The following is a 19,818-nucleotide window of genomic DNA, read 5'->3' on the forward strand; positions in this document are numbered from 1 at the left end:
TCGAAGAGCAGTATCAGTTGCAAAGCAATTTAGAAAAGATTGCTGTATGGTGCAGCAGGTGGAGGTTGACGCTAAATAACGAAAAGTGTGAGGTGATCCAAAAGAAATCCGTTGGTATTCGATTACTCGATAAATAGTACAATTCTCAAGGCTGTCAATTCAACTATGTACCTGGGTGAAAAAATTACGCACAACTTCAGTTGGAGAGACCACATAGATAATATTGTGGGGAAGGCGAGCCAAAGGTTGCGTTTCATTGGCAGGACAGATACAACAAGTCCACCAAAGAGACAGCTTACACTACACTCGTTCGTCCTCTGTTAGAATATTGCTGCGCGGTGTGGGATCCTTACCAGGTGGGAGGATATCGAAAGGGTGCAAAAAAGGTCAGCTCGTTTTGTATTATCACGTAATAGGGGAGAGTGTGTGGCAGATATGATACGCGAGTTGGGATGGAAGTCATTAAAGCAAAGACGTTTCTCGTCACGGCGAGATGTATTTACGAAATTTCAGTCACCAACTTTCTCTTCCGAATGCGAAAATATTTTGTTGAGCCCAACCTACATAAGTAGGAATGATCATCAAAATAAAATAAGAGAAATCCGAGCTCGAACAGAAAGGTTTAGATGTTCGGGAGTGAAATGGTAGAGAGATAGTATGATTGTGGTTCGATGAACCCTCTGCCAAGCACTTAAATGTGAATTGCAGAGTCATCATGTAGATGTAGATATAGATGTAGAAAGGCCACGAAATATGCGGAATAAAATGTACTTGTCCCCTAAACTTGCTTAGTAGAACGTCGCGGGATAATTGGAGTCTACCTTCAGGCGTCTATCAATTAAGGTTTTTCAACTTTTCCATGACACTCGCCTGTAGCGGAAACAAGATTATAATAATTCGTACCGTTCTTCGTGTATGTTCAGTAATCACAGTTATGTGCCCCTTGCAGTTATGTAATTTTCTAAGATTGGACGCAAGAGAGACATGCAAACAGTCTCCTTTGTAGATGGACTGCGTTTTCCCCGTAGCCTATCAATGAGCCTACGTCTGGCAGTTGCACTGCCTACGACTCAGCCTATGAGATCATTCCATTTGTTACTACGTGGCAGGTCTAGGATTGACACAGACCCATATTGGACATAAGATCGGGGAGTACACATAGTTGTCGTTGTGTAGAGATAAGAAAAAGCATTAGATTCCTGTAGGTACATCCACACAGGTTCGATGTGATTTTCAGCGTAGTGACGAACGAGGCGCTGTGTTAAGTTCTCCGCTGTACCTTTTCAGAATTCGCAGACATTCCAATTGGGTTTCTGAGGCTCTTCAGTGTTTTGTCAGATATTTGCAGGCCACAAACTGCACGGACGAATACTGGTTTGAGAAAAAAATTCACAAGTCTGAAGAATACACGAACTTCACTAATTCTTCTGAAAGCACTCTAACAAGGGAACCACCCCATCGCACCCCCCCTCCCCCCCCCCTCAGATTTAGTTATAAGTTGGCATAGTGGATAGGCCTTGAAAAACTGAATACAGATCAATCGAGAAAACAGGAAGAAGTTGTGTGGAACTATGAAAAAAATTAGTAAAATATTCAAACTGAGTAGTCCATCCGAAGATAACGCTACATCAAGGGCAATGGGAGTCTAGGAGCGCCGCGCTCCCGTGGTTAGCGAGAGCAGCTAAGGAACGAGAGGTCCTAGGTTCAAGTCTTCCCTCCAGTGAAAAGTTTAATCTTTTATTTTCAGTTTATGTGACAAACTCTTATGTTTTCGTCACTTTTTTGGGAGTGATTATCACATGCACAAGAAATCTAAATCGGGCAAGGTAGAAGAATCTTTTTACCAATTCGCTAAATGTACAAGTTACGTGGGCCGACAACATTTTCCTGTCATGTGACGCACATGCCGTCACCAGTGTCGCATGGAATATATCAGACGTGTTTTCCTGTGGAGGAACCGGTTGACCCATGACCTTGCAATCAAATGTTTTCGGTTCCCATTGGAGAGTCACGTCCTTTCGTAAACTAATCGCACGGTTTTGCGGTGCGGTCGCAAAACACAGACACTAAACTTATCACAGTGAACAGAGACGTCAATGAACGAACGGACAGATCATAACTTTGCGAAAATAAAGAAAGTAAAATTTTCAGTCTAGGGAGGACTTGAACCAAGGACCTCTCGTTCTGCAGCTACTCAAACTAACCACGGGACTTCCGCGCTCCTAACCTCACATTGTCGTTGATGTTGCCTATGTTCGCATGGACTACTCAGTTTGTATATTTTATTAATTTTTTTCATAGTTCCACACAACTTCTTCCTGTTTTCTCGACTGATCTGTGTTCAGTTTTTCAAGGCCTATCCACTGTGCCAACTTATAACTAAATTTGAGGAGGGTGCGATGGGGAGGTTCCCTTGTAAGCATTGGATGATGATTCAGTTGAGGTCTCTGACGATATCTGATCTGATGCAGAGAATGTGACTGACAATGCAGTGTGCGACTGACCTCCAGCATTTTCGTGATAGGTCTAGGATCCGTCCAACGCCTGATCGGAATTGGGGTCAAGTGTGCTCGGTAGCCGGTCTCTAGGACTACGCCAGAGCACTGAACGCCCGCACACTGCTGCCTCGCAGGTACGACGTGCTCTTCGGCGTGGTGACGAGCGAGGCACTGTGGAGGTTCTCCGCCGCCGACGTGACGGCGGGCTTTGAGGGCGAGCGCCGCGACAAGATCCTGCGGACGTACGTGCGCAACGCGTACACGTACCACCTGTCGGAGATCCTGGTGACGGTGGTGAACGAGTACACCGACTGGGAGCGCACCGTGCAGCACCCCATCAACACGCGGGACGCCACCGTCGCGGCGCTGAGCGACGCGCAGTTCGTGGCGCCGCTCGTGCAGGCGGGAGACCTCATCAGCTACCGCAGTGTCGCCTCGCCCGGCCAGGCGGGCCAGAACAAGGCCTTCTTCTACGTCTTCGACTACCAGACCAAGGACGGCGACTACCCGCAGGTAAGTCGACATTCTCTCTCCTCTCGTTTCTAACGAAGTGCCATAACTCGGTTTCCCGGAAACGTCGCTCAGTGGAAGAGGGGTCAAAATAAGCGAACACTTGTATCGGCTTATTCGTGAAGTATGTGCTTTTTATCGAGCGATATCGTCGGACGAAATGGTGGCTCAGTGGTTAGCGTTGCGGCACATACAGTACGACGAAAATTTTAATAGTCGTTTTCCCACAAACGGCCGTGTCTCTACGAGTAAGGCGAGACATGTGTTCGCTTGACTCCTCTTCCACTGACAAGAGGAAGGCCTCAGACACAGCCAACCATTTCGGCTCAAATTTGGCAGATCGCTTGTGTACAACTTAAAACCAAGGACTCTAAGATATTTTGGGTCAACACCCACGCAATTTTTGAGAAAAACACCCATAAATGTTATGACGAGCAATAGACTCAAAATTGGAGGGATCGATACATAATTGTAAACTGAGCATTTTTCATCATCAAGTATGGGGTCTGCAAACGTATACTTTTCCAGAAATCGAGGATAGAAACTGCCGCTTCTGTATACTCACGGTAAACGCCTTTGACCGACAGCGCCGGTAGCGCAACGGCCACGGTAACTAGTTGGGAACCGGAAAACCCGGGTTCGAATCTGGAAGAAACCTAGCAGATGTTTCTCTTTTCGTTTGTATTTTTCCATTTAATGCAATGCAGTCAAATTAAATCGGGTGATGCTGACGGAATGAGATTAGGAAATGAGACACTTAAAGTAGTACAGGAGTTTTGCTATTTAGGAAGTAAAATAACTGATGATGGTCGAAGTAGAGAGGATATAAAATGTAGACTGGCAATGGCAAGGAAAGCGTTTCTGAAGAAGAGAAATTTGTTAACATCGAATATACACTCCTGGAAATTGAAATAAGAACACCGTGAATTCATTGTCCCAGGAAGGGGAAACTTTATTGACACATTCCTGGGGTCAGATACATCACATGATCACACTGACAGAACCACAGGCACATAGACACAGGCAACAGAGCATGCACAATGTCGGCACTAGTACAGTGTACATCCACCTTTCGCAGCAATGCAGGCTGCTATTCTCCCATGGAGACGATCGTAGAGATGCTGGATGTAGTCCTGTGGAACGGCTTGCCATGCCATTTCCACCTGGCGCCTCAGTTGGACCAGCGTTCGTGCTGGACGTGCAGACCGCGTGAGACGACTCTTCATCCAGTCCCAAACATGCTCAATGGGGGACAGATCCGGAGATCTTGCTGGCCAGGGTAGTTGACTTACACCTTCTAGAGCACGTTGGGTGGCACGGGATACATGCGGACGTGCATTGTCCTGTTGGAACAGCAAGTTCCCTTGCCGGTCTAGGAATGGTAGAACGATGGGTTCGATGACGGTTTGGATGTACCGTGCACTATTCAGTGTCCCCTCGACGATCACCAGAGGTGTACGGCCAGTGTAGGAGATCGCTCCCCACACCGTGGTGCCGGGTGTTGGCCCTGTGTGCCTCGGTCGTATGCAGTCCTGATTGTGGCGCTCACCTGCACGGCGCCAAACACGCATTCGACCATCATTGGCACCAAGGCAGAAGCGACTCTCATCGCTGAAGACGACACGTCTCCATTCGTCCCTCCATTCACGCCTGTCGCGACACCACTGGAGGCGGGCTGCACGATGTTGGGGCGTGAGCGGAAGACGGCCTAACGGTGTGCGGGACCGTAGCCCAGCTTCATGGAGACGGTTGCGAATGGTCCTCGCCGATACCCCAGGAGCAACAGTGTCCCTAATTTGCTGGAAAGTGGCGGTGCGGTCCCCTATGGCACTGCGTAAGATCCTACGGTCTTGGCGTGCATCGGTGCGTCGCTGCGGTCCGGTCCCAGGTCGACGGGCACGTGCACCTTCCGCCGACCACTGGCGACAACATCGATGTACTGTGGAGACCTCACGCCCCACGTGTTGAGCAATTCGGCGGTACGTCCACCCGGCCTCCCGCATGCCCACTATACGTCCACGCTGTCGCGGCATGCTACCAGTGTTAAAGACTGCGATGGAGCTCCGTCTGCCACGGCAAACTGGTTGACACTGACGGCGGCGGTGCACAAATGCTGCGCAGCTAGCGCCATTCGACGGCCAACACCGTGGTTCCTGGTGTGTCCGCTGTGCCGTGCGTGTGATCATTACTTGTACAGCCCTCTCGCAGTGTCCGGAGCAAGTATGGTGGGTCTGACACACCGGTGTCAATGTGTTCTTTTTTCCATTTCCAGGAGTGTAGACTGAAGTGTCAGGAAGTCGTTTCTGAAAGTATTTGTATGGAGTGCAGCCATGTATGGAAGTGAAACATCTACGAAAACTAGTTTGGACAAGAAGAGAATAGAAGCTTTCAAAATGTGGTGCTACAGAAGAATGCTGAAGATTAGGTGGGTAGATCACATAACTAATGAGGAGGTATTGAATAGGATTGGGGAGAAGAGAAATTTGTGGCACAACTTGACTAGAAGAAGGGATCTGTTGGTAGGACATGTTCTGAGGCATCAAGGGATCACAAATTTAGCATTGGAGGGCAGCGTGGAAGGTAAAAATCGTAGAGGGAGACCAAGAGATGAATACACGAAGCAGATTCAGAAGGATGTAGGTTGCAGTAGGTACTGGGAGATCAAGAAGCTTTCACAGGATAGAGTAGCATGGAGAGCTGCATCAAACCAGTCTCAGGACTGAAGAAAACAACAACAACAACAACAGGAGGGGTAATACGGTAAGCATATCCACAAGGAATGTTAATAATAAAGTAGGCAAATAAATTTCTCAAACTTCTTGGGATAGTAAACATCTAAAATGTTACTCCAGGTCGCTTTACAATGACTCTTCCAGTCCCTGTTACGTGTCCTCACTTTTCTTCGATCAACTAAATGGATGGTACTTGTCATATAAACATTCGAAACAAACATACTCCGGCATCTCAACCAGTTACCTTAGCCGTTGCGCTATCGGTGCTGTCGGCAAAAAGCGTTTGCGATGTGTGTACAGAAGCAGCAGTTGTAATAGTTTCTTTCCTCGATTTCTGGAAAAGTATATGTTTGCCGACCCCATACTTGATGAAAAATGCTCCATTTACAATTACCTATCGATCCGTCCAATTTTGAGTCTATTACTCGTCATAATCCTTTGGAGTGTTTTTCTCCAAATTGCGGGGGTGTTGACCCAAAATATCTTAGATTCCTTCGTTTTAGTTTCTACACTAGCGACCTGCCAAATTTGAGCCGAATCGGTTGGCCGTGTCTGAGGCCTTCCCCTTGTGAGTGAAGTTGGTGGGAAATCGTATGATGATGCACTTGTTTTTTTCTTAGCATAGTGCACACATCGGTGAGTTACCGGTGTTTATTTATTTCACTGTTAATATGTAAGAACGTTCAAACCTTTTTTTTACAAAAAAAATTATCAATCGAAGGGATTCACAGTTAATGAATATTCGCAGCTCGTGGTCTAGTGGCTAGCGTTGCTGCCTCTGGAGCACGGGGCCCGGGTTTTCTCCGCCCAGGGACTGGGTGTTTGTGTTGTCCTCATCATCATCATCATTATTATTCTGGAAGTGCCTAGACTGGACATGGAAAAATTGGGATCTTTTACGGGCGCTGATGACCACAATGTTGAGCCCCTCACAAACTAACTTCAAGATCACAGTAAATGAAGACTCTTCAAGCAGCATGACCAGTTTTGTACTCCTACATTTAGAGCAATCTGGGTTTCTCACCGTTACGGTTGCATGAATCCAGCTAGCTCTTCTTTTTGACTGTTTTATAGATTTAAAGAAACTGTGACTAGGCTGGTCGTTGAGCATTAGAGTGAACCTTTCGATGAGTTTTATTTCCCTTGTAGCAATGCGCGTAATCAGTCCTCACTGAAATCTAATTGACTGCAGAAACTTCATCATTCTATATTTCGTACAAACCTTACACGTTGTTGAAAACCACGGGCTCTCAATCACTAACTAAAATATAGTTATGGGATTAGCGATTTCATGCTAATTTCATGTTTTATACTCCGTCCGCAACAACGGGGATTCCAATGATTGCTTGCAGTGTTGCTCCTGTGTCCGTTACTGACACCGTGTTTGGGTGTCACATATTTGTAGATATTAAAACATAACTTATTTCATTTACTTTCCTTGTATGACAAATAACAGAAGCTGTCCCCCCCCCCCCCCCCCCCCCCCCCCCCACATCCCCTCAATCCGCCACCAAACGAGACGGTGCACTGTTTGTGTGACATTAGTATCATGTTCGTAAGACCGGGATTTGGATTTCATTTGGCAGCACAGACTTATGTTTTCCTGGTTTTCAGTAATCAATCTTGATAAATGGAGAACCGCAATGATACTTTATTGAAACGGCCGGTTTCGCAGCTTATGCTCCACCTTCGGGTACATATCTGAGTAGAAAAATTGGGGGGGGGGGGGGGGGATGAACAGTATTCTCTACACCGCAAGTTAAAAATGGACGTAGTAAGTAACGGCTAAGAATACTCGCAATAAATTCATTTAAAATCCTGACGGTGGTTAAATGGACAACCCGACGTTCTGAGTCAAAAATAAAACGTCCATCGAAGGAATGGTAGTAAGGTAGTAAAAGTGCCAGAACGATGGAAACCACTACCGCAGGCAGGAAGGAATCCTACAATTAAAAACGTGAGGAGAACGGGTAGGGTCTAAATTACAAAGTTTGAAAATGCAGAATTAAAATGGAGGTTAATAGAAAACGGGAATGTAATTAGATAAACTATCCTTTGGGAGAGCAACATAATGCAGAATAGACTAATGTGGCAGTAGCCTATGGTGGCATGGATGCAGAAAAACAGACCTTAACGTGTTGTAAATATATTTATGAAACTATAACATTTAGGCTGGTAAATGATTAAGTGTCGCAATTGTCTATTTCTGTTCTCTAGAAGCTATCTTACGGTGTGTGGCGTTTGGCGTTCCTAGTACAACTATCATTTCTTCCTTTTTGTGTTTCATTCATGAATGTTGAACGGGTAGCTGTCGACGAGAGAAAGAATGTGTGTCATGTGGTTGTAATTGCGGATACTTTTTTGAAAACACCAATAACCAAAATATGTGAACAAAGTCAATGTAAACATGGGTAATATGTAAAACAGATTGAAAGAAGTAAAGTGTTAAATTCCAGAGCGATGATTTCAAGTGGGATCTGCAATGCCCTCTCTTGGGTGATCAGGAAGGTAAGTGTTGCGCCAAACTTATTCGACACAGATTCCTCAAACAAATCTTATGCTAATATGCATAGTCGACGTCAAGAGACGAAGCATGATAGAGTGAGTGAGTTCGAACAAACAGATCAACAGGTTTCGGGTAAACAGCTTTAACTCATGATGACATTTCGGCTCGTACAGAACATTAATTGTACAGAAGAGGACTGTACGCTGTGAATGCCTGCACCACGCAATGCAACCACATTCCAGCGTTTGATGACTGCCCTGTCCACACGGCTGAAACGGATCGCGCAGCTTCATCTATAGAGTTTAGCTCAGAACATCGTCAAAGCTAGGATTGTCCTAATGCTGCCGTATTCAAGCAAAAGAGGGGGCGTGGAACGACTCTACAGAACTGTTTGATCAGTGATAAAGAAGGATTTCCCAATGGAAAAGGCAGGCAGCTACAATCCAAAATTAATGGTCAACAATTTACTTTTATAACCACTAGACAAGAATAAAGCGGCAACTGAGGCGTCTTTCTGACTTTCAAAAATTATTACACAGACTAGGACACCATACGAAGACTGTGAATTAATCGAAGTTGCGTGTTTAGAAGATGCAGATTCATTATTTGCTGGTTTCAAAAATAAAACTGAGATAATGTCTGCTATTAAAGCTTTACAGCTTTCCGCAAATACGGGAATGCAGAGGGTTGAAGTTGCGATTTATGGCGTTACTTAAGAATACAGAACTGAATATTGATCGCTACAACTATTTTTCGCTATGACTTCACGAATGGATTGATACAGATGATACAGCTCAGCTGGCCATTTTTGCAAGAATGGCTTTCGATAATTTCGAAGTAAAAAAGGAGCTGGGAAAGATTATATCACTAACAGGACGCGCTGCAGTTAAAGATCTTATCAACTCTGAAAATATTCCTGTAAAGAAGTTAATGGGCTTAACAACTGATGCAGCTACTGTGGTGGTAGGCGGAGAGAAGAGATTCATAGCCTTATGTTGTAAAGACAACAGTTTTCCGAAATTTCTGTATTACCTTTGTCTAATGCACCAGCAGTCACTGGTGGAGTGTTTTTATGCATGAACAACGAAAAGAGACTAGAGATAAAAAAAACGAACACAGTTAGAGCACATTCCATTAAGAGACGTTTGTTCAGAGCACTGACTGATGAACTGTCTTAGCAGAGGCAGAGTTTAAAAGCGTTTTGAAGAGTCGCATTCTGCCTTAGTAGAATTTTTGAAAGAACTGGACAAATCCTCCTGTGAACTAGGAGGTTCGGTTAGGTACTGTGTTTTGCTTTTCTCGTAGACATCACTGAAAACTTAAATACCCTTAACTTGCAACTTCAAGGTAAAGATAAAGATACTGATGGAACAGTTTCTGATTTCGCTTCATTATCAAACAAGTTGGAACTGAGGAAACGACTCTCATCCAAAGTAAATACAAACACTTTGCCTGTATGGAACAAACCAATGACAAGCAAGACTCTTCAATGCCTCCTCACAGCTGCAAACGAATCGTTGATTTTTCTAGATTGGAGAAGTCAGTTGAGTCTTTAAATCGCTCTCTTGAATGTCTGGAAATATTTAGCCTCTTGTTGGCAAAGAAAAATACGCAATTTTGGTCTAGATTTGTCTCAAAGTCAAGGCAATGTTCATCTCTACATGTCTGTCAGGTTTCTTTTCCTTTACGAAATTCCTTTAAAAAAAAAGTATAGAAACGGACTGACTGATGAACACTTGGACAACTCTATTCAGGCGCCAGTCACTACCTACTCTAACACTGAAAACTCGTTGGGGACTAAAAAGAGTGCTGTCCTTCTCATTAAAGTTAATAAGTTTCATAAAAAATTTATTTTTACATTTATAATTTATTACTAACAGCACTTCAATTTCTTAACAGAAAAAAGAAACTGTCGTTGAACTGCACTTCAATTTCTTAATTATGTGCAGTTCAACGACAGTTTCTTTTTTTCTGTTAAAGTTCCTTTGATATTCACTAGAAATGTAAGGTTATAGGTAATAAATAAATTTAAAATTTTTAGAGAAATATTCTTATTTCTGTCGTATTTTGTTTTGGCAGTTTACGGTAGGATATAAAAAATGGTATGGTAGCTCACAAGCTTCATAATTACGGTGGCTACTGAGCTATACAGATCAGTTGCCATCCTTCAATGAGTCTCTAAATTCGTTCATTGTCTGTTGTCGTACCTTCAGATGCTTTTTTAAGGGATCAAAAGCATGATGGTCGCATGGGAAGATATCAGCACTGTAGGATGTGTGTTAGTGTGTCTGCAACTTGAGTTAGCGTAACTTCTGCGTTACGTCATTCACAGTATGAGGATGTGCATTATCATGAAGCAGCCGCACACCTCGTCGAAGTGTCCCTGGTATCTGGCAGACACGCTGCCCGATACCCACTCTTCATTTGCCCGTCGATTTCTATCGGTGTTTGTACTTCTGCAGCCAAGAACAGAACAACAACATGTTCTTCCTGTTTGGATGCATATGGTAATGACGTCGCCATTGTTTCTGTATTTAGCTCACTCACGTCGGAAACACACGAGTGCCACATGTCGATGCTTTTGTATTCACCTTGGAGTCTAGATACGTTGCATATACGCTGCATCCACACCCTCAAACGAAAACTCTTTGATCACCCATTATACCATGTTAATTGCTCAAGATATTCATCACAAATACTGTAATCAGATACAAATATGTTTTTCTCTTTGCTGTAGGTATTATCACGCATTCAAGCCCATTTAAATAGAGCTGCCATTCATTACGTCAGGTGGAAGTTTATCCAGGTCTTTCTGCAGTTCCTCAGGATCATCTGTAAGTTCCTATTACGATTAAAGCTTCATCTTTGAACAGCAGTCACTATCTGAATCCAGTGATAAGTCGTCTGTGGACGAATTACGGTCGGTTGTTTATGGCTTGTCGAGGTAGCGCGGCGACAGTCGAAACAGCAGGCTGCATTGCGTTTGGGTTCACATACGCGAGAGTCTTTAATGTTACTTACCGACATTTGGTTTCATATCTCAAAACAGTTTTCCGTCTGCGCCATTTGACTCTAATGACATCGGACACTTGGATTTGGTTTCTGTTTCTTGCCAATATTTCTAATATTACAGGTTACTTGTGCTTTAAGGATTATTCGCATTGTTACAATGCACCTGATGCTCTTATAATAATATGAACACTAAACAAAAAGCAGTTTTCAGTAGCGTATAATACAAATGGGTTCATATTTTCTCTTTAGGTTTTTTGAAACCCGTGTCAACCCTAAATTAATAAAGGCCTGTAAACCCCATTGCTATATGCTCCTCAGATATGCCAAAATATGAAAAGTTTTATAGTTGCAAGGGAAGTTTAATGCGTATTTCGGATTTTCCAGTCAGAAGTGTTTAATGCTATGGTCGGGACGGGCGGACAGTTTGGGTTGAACTTCAGTTCGACGACGAGTCCATTTGAGACGCAGCACAAGCTCGTTTTAGGCAAAGAGCTTTGCTACTTCAAAAACTGTCCCACGATTCGCCTTAACTGAGAACTATAAATCTGGATGATCGGAGGGGCATTTGACCGAATGTGAGTCCAGTGAACTAACCACTGCGCTATACCTCTGGGTATAAAGCCAATGGGGATTTTAAGTATAGTACCATGTCAGCTTATCCTAAAACAACATGTTAAAGCCATTAACAGTATTTCTTAGTATCATGACAAGCAGATTTCAAGTTCGCTAACATTTCTACAGTTGGATGTGAGTTCATTTGTTACGGCGTGTTTGGAGCGTGTTCCCAGTCACAGAGGAACGGCATTATAACATGACAGAATCCACTCAGTGCTTCACAAAAGAGCCGACGTTCAGCCTGACGTCCGCAGGGAGATGCGGCACACTGATTTTACGATGCGGAATAAAAAGACCGAACCGTCAGAGGCTTAAAATCACAAGCTGCTCTGTCAATCACAGGTATATCCCTCCGTGCTTCAGTGTTTTTGTGCACGCCAACTACGTAGATCCAGTTCTGTCACACAGAAAAGCGAACAGTCCATCACGTATACCGGCAAACTCAAAGCTTCCGCGGAAACCCACCATATGTGTCTTCTGTTTCGTGACATTTTGATTGAAGTGAGAAATGCTTCATGAACCTCAGCTTGCGTAATAAGTTTAACAGCAACCAAGAGCGTCGTTTATTTTTCTATAAGTCGTAGAGAAATAGGGGTAATTCATGTTACACACTTTTAGATGTTGTAGAGGGGACACGGTAGATAAAGTTCTACGCGGGAACCCTTATCCAGAAACGTCATCCAACGACGTTACAGATCGTCAAAGTAGCAGGGTGATTCCGTGATAATGATACAAGCTTTCTAGGATGACGGGGAGGGTAAATATATCAAATCGAGGAAAGGGACCCTGTACCTGTAACGAACAAGTCGAAAATTGTAAGCGAAAGCCGTTCTGATACCTCTGATAGTGGGATACATGTACTGGTACTGTTGTTGCTAGGACTATAGAATAGGCAGCTTTTAGAGATGCTACTATGGACAAGAACTAGAAGAAATGTCCTATGTAAACATGGGCTGTAAAACTCATACCTTAAGAGCTATGAGCACTTTCAATTAGGAGATGTTTCACAAGTGCTCACAGCATACTCAGGTATGCGTTTTGGAGCCCATATTTACTGGACACTTTTTCCTAGTTTTGATCCATACTGCCACCTCTGAAAGTTACCTACCCTACCATCTAAGCAACAATTGTACCAGCACATGCAGTCCACTTAAATGGTTCTTAATGGGTGAATAGTTAATTGGAAAGCTATTTTCAAACAGATACTTGGGGAAATTAACCAATCTGAAACTCTGCAGACTACTGTAAGTTTCGTGTGCCACAAATTTTTTCCGGGTCGCCACCCAATTTAATTAAAATCGGGAAAATTTAATATAAGAACTGAATTAATCACTGAATTGGTAAGGATAACCAACGTGTTACTGCTAGTAAAAAGATCCAATTGAATATGTGGAATGAGCATAAGGGAACAATTTAAGTAAAGCCTTAAACCAAATAATTCAGAGCAAGCAGAAACTTAAGTCTCAACAAAAGGCATAAGATAATCAGACAACAGTCTAGAAATAAAAGACCTGCGTTTTGCGCTTCATAAACGCCAGGTGGGCAGTATTGAAAATAAGTTTACAAAAGGGAAGAGGTTTGTCTGAGAAACAATCGTCACAGTTTAAAATAGTTTATTAAAATGAAACATCATATTAAAAATTTACAAAGTAATTTTAAACTATGACCTGTCGTTGCCTATTATTTAATTAATTAACTCACTGACATTATAACACTGAGTGTGGGGTACATTGTGCTAATAAACGAGAAGTAAATCTGAGGCGCTCATGGGAAAACATCACACAAAGATACACGATTCACACATAGAGATGAAAATTATTTTGCCCATCACAATAAATCAAAGGGTCGAAGGTTCATCCCTATCGCTGTGATTCAATTATTGTGAATAAGAATACTGTGGAAGACTTTACTACAAAGAAATTTATCTACATACCCTTGCACGTGAAACTAAGATACGCTGGCGTGAGACACTTGCAAATGTCGTGGACATACATGAATGAAAAAAAAAAAAAAAAAAATACAAATTCGTGACAAATTAAAGAACACAGATGTAAACCGTATAGACTCAAGTACGAGTAGAATATCATGTAGAATTAAGAATAAAACTTAAGTAAGATGGTACTGTGATTACACATGGTGAAATCACCACCACCTGGAACGAAAAAAGCTACACAGTCTTGAAATTGTAACGAAATGAAAAATAGAAGAAATGAAACACATATACACGACAAAAGTTCATACATACGTTCCGGTCAAAAGAGGAATCATAGAACTGAATTTTAAACTTGTGCTGGAGTAATGAACTTCCTACACAACGTGCTCTGCTTACACAAAGCGAGGAACGGAATAAACTTGCTACATATAGAAAAATATACTCTGAAAAGTGTAAGAATTCGACTGCAGGACTTGAAAATAAACTAGCAGACCAAACGTGTACATCAGTTCCATTACGTACACACCATCACACATTAATACATTTACAACCCTTCAACCAACTTCCCTCGGATAGCCGGAAGAGACCAGAGAGATCTTTTTCGCCACCAACTTAACTACTGTCGAATGACAACAGAAAGAGACACAAATCTCTTTGCCTTGACAAAGAAAGCTACGTTGGCCACACTGTTACTACCACAGCAGACAGCCAGATGCTGTACTGATACCCCATAAAAAAAGACAAATTCAACATACACGCTCACTCACTCATTCATACAGATGAGAGAGAGAGAGAGAGAGAGAGAGAGAGAGAGAGAGAGAGGGAGGGAGGGAGGAATTTTGGGAAAGAACAGATACCATCTTCACATATATATATATCTGAACGGCCAGTTGACTATCTTCTTCTGTGCAGATGCAGAAACAGTGCCCGAACTCTTACGGGAATCGGCGAAAAAGCCGCAAGTAATGAGTATAATCGGCAGGGGCACTATGAATATAGTGCGGGACAATAAGTTAGGAATGTGAGTATCACGGGTGGCGTGCCAGAGATAAGTCCCTGCAGTCGCACTATCATCTGTATCCTCGGTGGCTCAGATAGATAGAGCGTCTGCCATGTAAGCTGGATATCCCGGGTTCGAGTCCCCGGTCTGGGCACACATTTTCAAATGTCCCCGTTGACTTATATCAACGCCTGTATGCAGCTAATGTACATAGGATTAAATGAGTACTGGAAAAATTGATACTTTAATCTAATTGTTTACGACTGAATGGGGACAAACACGATGTCCAAAACTAAATTACAGTTAACTGAGCTTGACAGCACGAAATGCAAGTTAAATAAATAGTATGAAACGAATATCACAGGGACGTTTCACACCATGAGGAGTCAGAACGGTTTTCGCTTATAACTTTCGACATATTCTTTTCCGGTGCATGGTCCTTCATCTCAGTGATACATTTACCCTTCTCCACAATCCTAGAGAGTTTGTAACACCATCACGGAATCACCTTGTGTATACATATATTTACAGGCGCCGACGCTTATAACTCTGACGTTTTGGCACGGGACACTGGTTCCATTGTAAAACTACGAGGGTCAGTCAAAAAGTAATGCCTCCTTTTTTTTCTACGTTTAATTGTCAGGAAATTTAAATGCAATTACATAGGTTGAAAACCACAACATTGAGGATCATTTTGTCATTTTTCAATGTAATCTCCGCCCATCTCTACAGTTTTGGTCCATCTTTGAACAAGGGCATGTATCCCAGCACGGTAAAAATCACAGCTCTGCTTCCTAAGCCATTGACGCACGGATGTTTTGACGGCCTCCTCATCTTCAAAATGAATCCCACGATGAGCTTCTTTTAGTGGCCCGAACAGATGGAAGTCTGATGGTGCCAGGTCAGGGCTGTATGGGGGATGAGGCAAAACTTCCCATCCAATTTTGACAATCTCGTCAGAGGTGTGACGACTGGTGTGTGGTCTTGCATTGTCATGCAAAAGAAGAACATCTGCCATTGATTTTGTTGGGCGAACTCGCTGAAGACGTGCTTTAAGTTTTTTGAGGGTTGTGACGTATTGAACAGAATTTATTGTGCATCCCTGCTCCAAAAAATCAACCAGAATCACACCCTCTGTATCCCAGAAAACTGTTGCCATAACTTTCCCTGCCGATCGCACAGTTTTGAATTTTTTCTTCCTCGGCGAGCTTGTGTGACGCCACTCCATTGACTGCCTCTTTGATTCGGGTTCAAAAAAATGCACCCATGTTTCGTCCCCGGTCACAATTTTTTTCAGAAACTCATCTCCCTCCAAACGGAAGCGCTGCAAGTGTTGGGAGGCTATTGTTTTCCTTGCCTCTTTATTCTGATCGGTTAACATTCTTGGAACCCACCGTGCACAAACTTTTGAGTAGCCCAATTGTTTAATAATCGTGATCACACTGCCTTTACTAAGAGAAATAATGCGACACACTTCATCTGCAGTCACCCGACGGTCACCACGAATGATGTCATCAACTTGCTGAATGTTGTGTGGAGTCACTGCACTCACCGGCCTGCCGCTCCGCTTTTCGTCAGTCTACGGTGTTTGCCCTTCAGCTTCCTTACAACGACGAACCCATCGTCTAACAGTGCTGACATCCACTGTCACAACACCATACACCTTCTTCAGTCTTTCATGAATGCGTATGGGCGTTTCACCTTCTGCATTCAAGAATTCAATCACACAACGCTGTCTCAAACGAACATCGATGTCGGCCATCTTACAAACTTCTGCTGTGCTGCCACCTGTTGACACAGAAAGTTACTACTGCAGTGGATGCAGAAGAAGGTTTGAGGAATGGCGCCAAATTCAAATTTTTCACTTAACTTAATTTTTTTAAGTAGAAAAAAATGGGAGGCATTACTTTTTGACCGACCCTCGTAGATCTACCGTGTCCCCTATACAACCTTTAAAACTGTGTAACATGGGCTGCGAAACTACCTGTATATTAAAGTCTTGGATCAACAGATCTAACTAAAAACATAATTTTGTGCTGAAGTTTAGAATTAGGATCGCCATAAGAATTCTGATACTACATCATTAATTTTAATAGAGATACTTATTCGCCATTCAAGTGTTTGGAGCGCTCAACGCCAAACTAGAACTTCGCAAGCTGTCAGAGAATCAAACGACTTTCCTGTCTTACTCATCTCCTCTGTTCGATTCCCTTCACGAAGGTCTTATGAATAACATTCCCACAACTTCTGAGTAACTAAAAATGAAGTAATACTTGATCGCTACAGCAGCCAGTTGTTTCCCTCCGCTCCTGATTAACGTAACAGGCTCATCATTCGGTAGTGAACGTACGTCATAGTTTTGTGACATGCAAACAGTTATTGACACCGAGCGTATTCCTCTAGATACCAGTACCTCTCAGTTGTACTGTAATTCTGTACACGCCGTTTGACACCAGTGTAAAGCTTTTCTATAGCACATTATTATCCAGTTGGTGCATAAGTCCGTAGCGTTTTCATTTTGTATGTTGTTATTCCGGTTGCTGTCGCCTTATTTATCATTTGTCTTTTTTTATTCGCAGTTCATTATTGCTGTTTCATTTTACATATTGTCATTTTGTTATTTGGGATAGTGGAGCCGAGAAAGGATAGAGAATGGAGAATGGAGAGCCCAGTAGAGAGGTGAGAGCGGCAGAGGCATCTAGAAACATTTGCGCTATGTGTGGGGATAATGTCACTGTACATAGCAGGGAAGACAGTGATTTTCTCGTTTTAACATTAGTGAGACTGCCACGTTCAGGAAGAGCTTCGTGGTTTGAAGAAGATCGTTTAAACGCGTTAATCTACAATGATCCACTCCAGTGTGCTAGAGAACTGGCAAATGTGATGAACTGTGGTGATTCCAACATAGTTCAAATCACAAAAATCAGCAGGTGGCCATCTCTGCTTGCTCGTCATCAACTGGAATGTCAACAACACCCATCATTCCTACCATATATCGTTACTGGTGACGAGTAATGGTGACTTTATGCTAACACAAGGAAAAGAAAGGAACGGTTAAGCCCAAGCAAAGCGTCAACTCCCCATACAAAGACCTGCGTGCATCCACAAAAGATGTTACGCTTCTGGTGGATCAGCGACCGTGTGGTGTACTACTTATTGCTTCCCCGGGGTGTTACCATCGTTGCTGACATTTGTCAGCAACAGAGACTTCTTGCAGACGCAATCCAAACGGAACGACCAGAAAAAGTGCGTGAAGTGATGCTATTCCACAACAACACCGTATCGCTTTGTGCTAGACTGACAGAAAAACGCTATACCGGAGTTCGTTCTGTGAGCCATTCCTCACCCACCTTTTCACCTGATCTTGGTACACTCCCGGTAGCTGAGCGGTCAGCGCGAATTTGTGTTCATCCTAAGGGCCCGGGTTCGATTCCCGGCTAAGTCGGACATTTTATCTGCTCAGGGACTGGGTTTTGTGTTGTCCTAATCACCATGATTTCATTGCCATCGATGCGCAAGTCGCCGAAGTGTCGTCAAATCGAAAGTCTTGCACCCGGCGAATGGGGGCTACCCGACGGGAGGCCCAGGTCACACGACATTTAATTACCTGATCTTGAACCCTCAGATTTTTGTCTTTTCCGGTCCCTCCCAACCTTCAAGGAACTTACTTTCCGAGTGAAAATGCGTTCCGAAGAGTGCTCGATGAGTTCTTTGCTGAAAACCACGTGATTTCGTGGTATGGAGGAGTTATCCCAGCGGTGTCAGACAGTTGTGATAACTAAAGTCTCTGTTACGTATATCTGTTGTGTTTATGATATTACGATTGAACCCTGTGAACCCAATATATTGCGACTTAACGCCTGGCACCTGAAGATGGTCATGTGATAATAACTAGCAGTGGGATAAAACAGTTATCAGCTGTGGTAGGGTAAATTAATGACTCTGTCTACTAATTAGGAAACATGATACAGGAAACGTCAATAGATCAAGAAAGGTGTCTCAGTGATGTGTCATTGTGTTCAAATTCTGGAAGATAATGGTTAAAATTGTCTTCAGATCTTCCAGATCTAGATTTATCGTGCTTTAGCTAAATTGCTTAAGAAAAACGTTGGGATGATTCTTTAGAAGAAGATATGCCATAATTCGCTAAAGACAAATGCCGGGATGGTTCCTTAGAAAAAGACGTGCTCAAATTCGCTCACTGTTCTTCCCCAACCTGAGACTGCTCCGTTTCTATGACGTCATCGTCAACCATGACCTCCTCCCTGTCAGTGGCTCACGGCTAAGAGATGAGGAACAAGGAGGAAAACCGAAGTGAAGCAAATTTGAAGTTCAGAGTTTCATCGTCAGCGGGGTAATTACAGGTGGAACATTAGTTCAAATGGCTTTTCCGACAGGACTATCCAATGTTTTTTACGTGCGAAATACTAGGCTGGAAAATACTGTATCCGAAGTAGCAGATGCATTACACGATGTAAGTAGTCCGCTATGAGGTAGAATTAGTCCACTGTATTCGTCGTACATTCTCTAAGAACTTGGATTGACACCACATGACGAAGACGACGAATCAACAGCGTAGGAGGATTCGCCAGAGATAACTGAACTGAAAGGGACCTTGTATGGAATCAAAGATTGAGTATTACAGTGTCGCAGATACACCATTTGTTAATGGTATAACAAAGATGTGAAAGCTACAAGCAATATAGTAAATCCAGTCATCTCTCTGATGGAACAATGAAACTACCAGACAGTGATGGACGCACTCCAAGCTATACACAGTAAACGCCAATCATCAAATCTTGAAGAGAGGCGAGAGGACATTTGCCCATTTGTGGTGGTGGAAGGCAAAGACTAGTAACACTAAGCGTTATGTCACTGAGACCGTTTTTTGTGGTCTGAGGTGCAACGTAGACACCTTTATGGACTGTTGATTTACTATACTTGACCCCGCACACCGTGGTCGTGTTTGGACCTGGAGGATACATGAGAAACGCACTGCTGCAGAGTGTGTT

The 19,818-nt window shown here is 43.2% G+C and overlaps 1 protein-coding gene across 1 annotated transcript in view; it reads left to right on the top strand.

Moving 5' to 3' along the window:
* Positions 1-19,818, top strand: part of LOC126335344 (neuroligin-4, X-linked-like) — a 397,024-nt gene that overhangs the window by 205,510 nt on the left and 171,696 nt on the right. The window contains exon 6 of the mRNA XM_049998528.1: positions 2,633-3,011. Coding sequence (XP_049854485.1) covers positions 2,633-3,011 — 379 coding nt within the window. The remainder of the gene's footprint in view (positions 1-2,632; positions 3,012-19,818) is intronic.

Source organism: Schistocerca gregaria, chromosome 2 (genome assembly GCF_023897955.1).
Source record: "Schistocerca gregaria isolate iqSchGreg1 chromosome 2, iqSchGreg1.2, whole genome shotgun sequence".
NCBI lineage: Eukaryota > Metazoa > Arthropoda > Insecta > Orthoptera > Acrididae > Schistocerca > Schistocerca gregaria.